The 4,008-nt window shown below is 33.3% G+C and overlaps 1 protein-coding gene across 3 annotated transcripts in view; it reads right to left on the bottom strand.

The window, feature by feature from the left end:
* Positions 1-4,008, bottom strand: part of LOC106876453 (dynein beta chain, ciliary) — a 628,322-nt gene that overhangs the window by 571,102 nt on the left and 53,212 nt on the right. For all 3 annotated transcript variants that reach the window (XM_052969374.1, XM_052969385.1, XM_052969379.1), the window contains exon 7: positions 1,975-2,101. In XM_052969374.1, the coding sequence (XP_052825334.1) occupies positions 1,975-2,101 (127 nt within the window). The remainder of the gene's footprint in view (positions 1-1,974; positions 2,102-4,008) is intronic.

The following is a 4,008-nucleotide window of genomic DNA, read 5'->3' as shown; positions in this document are numbered from 1 at the left end:
TTTCTATTTGCTGTAATATTTCACATACACACACATGTATCACTCACATACACACTTTTCTTTGTATGACGGCCTGTCTTTGATTATTGTTCTTATATGTCGCATTCACACTCTCACACAGACATACATCTTTAACGCTACAATAAATATCTCTGTTATTCATCTAATACGGTTGTGGTCTTTCATTACTGGTCATCTATGTTATCGTTGTATAACATATCTTGTATATCATCATATCTGATATATATATTTTGTGTTTGACCGTGTGACACGTTTAAATAAAAGGAGTCCTCTGTTTTTCCATTCATCACCATTTCTCCTTTTTGAGTTCGCACGGTCGTCCCTTACATCCTTATGGGCTGGTAGATGTATTTCAAGCTTTTTCTTGTTCTCTTTTCAGTACCAGGTACCAAGTGGAGCAATTCTAAACTAACTGGAAAACTTATCTTTCTTATAAGAAATCAGTAAAATTATCTACTGACTGGAAGCTTCAGCTGCCAAGCTGGTTCAGATATGTTTGGGACACATTTGTGCTCTCTTCAATACCAGTTACTAAGCAGGGAAATTGTAAACTGACTGAAAGACTTAGTTGATAACTGATTGAATGCTTCAGACATTAAGCTGATATGGTAAACCACAGTGAAAATGGAACTATGGTAGGGTCCAGGTCACAGTTAGTGACACAAAAATTTTGACACCAAATAATGACTGCTTAAGTGGAGTTAATGGTTTTGTGTGTTTTGAATGGATAATATTTGTATTTCAAGCAGGAATTGTTTTATCACAATATTACAGTGAGTTCTATAAAAATTTCTTGATTTTACCATTATCATTTACCAGTATATTAAAACTATGTCTCAGCCTACTTAAACAGCATAAATCTAACCTCTTATACCAATTTTTAATTCTCTTATTGTCAGTCATTTCTTCCTCTATTTTATACTCTAGACAATGTGATAAAACATTTCCTGGCCAAAATTTTAACACACTGAGAAAATTGGATTTTAGTTTGTAATTAATGACTCAGATGAAAGAACCAAGAAGTAGATAACCTGAGAACAGTTTGCAAAAGTGCAAATATCAATATTATACTGCTCAATACTTAGCATGATACTCTTTTACCTGCAAAACAACAGCAATGTGGTCTGGCATATCTTTGACCAAATTTTTGAAGTAATCATGTGTTGTTTCTTGTGTCTAAAACTGCAGTATCTTCCCATACATTTTCTCTAGTTCTCAAGAAAGGAGATAATTGAGAGCATTTATCCAATAGCTCCAAGCTAGTCTTTCATGCATTTTTCATTATGGCAGAGTGCACCATTCTGCTGGAATATAGAGTAGTTTTGAGTAATCATATGAATAGACAACTTCTTCAGATTATCCACTTTTTAAAGTTTATGTTCATATCTTGGGGTATTATCAAAACATTGGCAGAAATGGCTCCTTATATCATAAATAGATAGGCATTGCTTAACTCTTAAAGTCCAATGCTATGTAAAGCAACAATTTAAAGCATTTTTCATGTGACTATTGAAAGAGTTTTATTTACCCTGCATGAATGAAATTATGAAATATCTTCATTGATAATATGTAATCAAAATTAATTAGCTTTTTCACTTTCAAATATTTAGTCATATATATATAAATGCAAACACCTTCAGCATCTCACAATGATCTGAGTTTACTTCTGGTTTCATTATAGACAGTTATTATTTAAATTATCAATAAAAATATCAAATTGGTAAATATGAATTGCCAAAAGAATGAAAGTAAAGTTATCGGTGTTGTTTTTGATCATTTATTTACACTTATTACACCTGTGTAATTTGGTATTTTTAAGTTTAATCATTTAATTTCATTTATAAAGAACCCTTTTTTATTAATAATGCTGTTATGATATAATCAGGTTTCATATTAGTTAAGAGGATATCAAGCAACATAGGAAATAACTTTCTATGCAAAGATATAGCTTACCTCCAGGTCAAAGTTAACTGCAACTAACTTGTTTGTATAATCTCTTGTTATTAAAGGCTGTTCCAGGTTGAATTCACAGATTTTATCAACATTGCTTGCCCATTTCTCAAAGCACTGTTTTTCAAATCTGAAATATGGAAGGATCATGTCATTAGCCAGCAATAAAGGCACCAATAGCACAACTGATCTTGTATAAAGTGTATGTGGAACTAATTTGGGATCTCATTTACTGCACAGTTATTTAAATTGAAACTTTGCTTTTCCAGCTGCAAGACGCCAGGCAGTCACAAGAGCTTTCCTGTTAATAAGAAGCCCTAGATCAGCACTGATGAAGTAAACACACGGTGCTCATGTAGTTAGAACTCATTATTTTGGGAAATTTACTGATACTTTGCTCCAGATATACTATACTTCTATACAAAGCTTAATTATATGGGGAGTGATGTGACAGTGTGGAAATGTACTCTCTCCACTCTCTATTTTATTTCTGTATGCCTATAGATTTTGATATTTGATATATTTTGTGGTTGTTGATAAACAAGATAGTGGATTTGGTAAGTTAGTTGCTTTGGATTTAGGTTCCTGTGTAATTAATGTGGATTTAGAGTAGATGTGCAGCTGTATTTGAAGAATGGTTAAGAAGAACTGAATGTGATATTATATGCATATGAGGTTGTCTGCATGCTCTGTGGAAATGTGAAAAGATTATATAGGTAAGGATCAAAAAGAGAAGGTAAGCGGATGAATTTCAAATTTTGGTTGTGCTGATATTAATAACCTATCAGCCAGCCATGTTTTGTTGTTTCTGAAAGATGTGCAGAGCATTGTATGTAAAAGTGGGTAGAATTTTTCCACCATGTGATATACCAATTGCTAAAGAATACAGCATTTCAACATTCACTCTTTTAAAAAAAGCAATAAATTACGAGACCACAAAATAATAAATCAGTGACTTGAGTTAACTCTTTCAATGGAAAAGTTTATTGATGGAAATGATTAGGTATGGTAGAACTCGGAATTAATTTCACTACATCTGCTAGTGATTATTGTGGAACAAAGAATGGGAGTCAGAAATGTTACTGAGATTAGGAACTAGCAAATCAGGCTCTACCAGATTTACTATTTTCTCAGGAGTTGTGAGGCATTGTGATATATCAAAGACTATGTCTGCCACTCTATTGCTTTTCCAAACAAAAAAGCTTGTTATTACATTCGAGTAGTTTAACCTCATTTTGTATGTGCATATATGTTAATCATTTTATCATATAATGAGAGGACCATCAGAAATTAACCAAAGAAGTAGAGGCCATAGGAAAAGCATCTAAAAGGAAGAAAAATGATCATAAGAAGTCTCATTAGTATCAGTAGAAAACCAAATCAAATTGAGTGAGGTATTCAAAAAAGAACATCTTCTCAATGGATTCTGGAAGATTTTTAGGCCTCATATTATTGTTGAAAATGGCAACTGCTTTTTGGGTTATTAAGAAAATAATTAAGGATCTCACTTCATCCAAAACGTGAATTTCTTTTTATAAAGAGGAATTCTATGCATATTGTGCCAAAAATGTTTCTTTTCTTTTTGTTCTTGCAAGATAGAGATATATTCAGATGTTTGATGCATGACTCAAATGCCTTTAGATTTCTATCCTGATCTTCTTTAGAGTTATTACATGGCAATTAAGAGATAAAGCAATTAAGAGTATGAAGACCGGGAAAGCCCCCGGCCCATCAGGAATCACTGCAGAGATGCTCAAAATATCTGGCAGTGTTGGCTATAGCCTAGTCACCCGTATTACGAACCAGGTGATACACGAAGGAGTCATACCCTATGACTGGTGTAGCAGCATCATAGTCAACTGCTACAAAGGTAAAGGGGACGCTTTAGATACAAATAATTACAGAGGCATCAAGCTGTTAGATCAGGTTATGAAAGTTACAGAGAGGGTCATAGCCCAACTAATTAGGGAGCGAATCAATTTAGATGAGATGCAGTTTGGGTTCGTGCCAGGTAAAAGCACTACTGATGCCTTATTT

The sequence above is a fragment of the Octopus bimaculoides genome, chromosome 1 (assembly GCF_001194135.2).
Source record: "Octopus bimaculoides isolate UCB-OBI-ISO-001 chromosome 1, ASM119413v2, whole genome shotgun sequence".
Classification (NCBI taxonomy): Eukaryota; Metazoa; Mollusca; class Cephalopoda; order Octopoda; family Octopodidae; genus Octopus; species Octopus bimaculoides.
The sequence above is the reverse complement of the archived record's forward strand: the minus strand, read 5'-3'. Positions and strand labels throughout refer to the sequence as shown.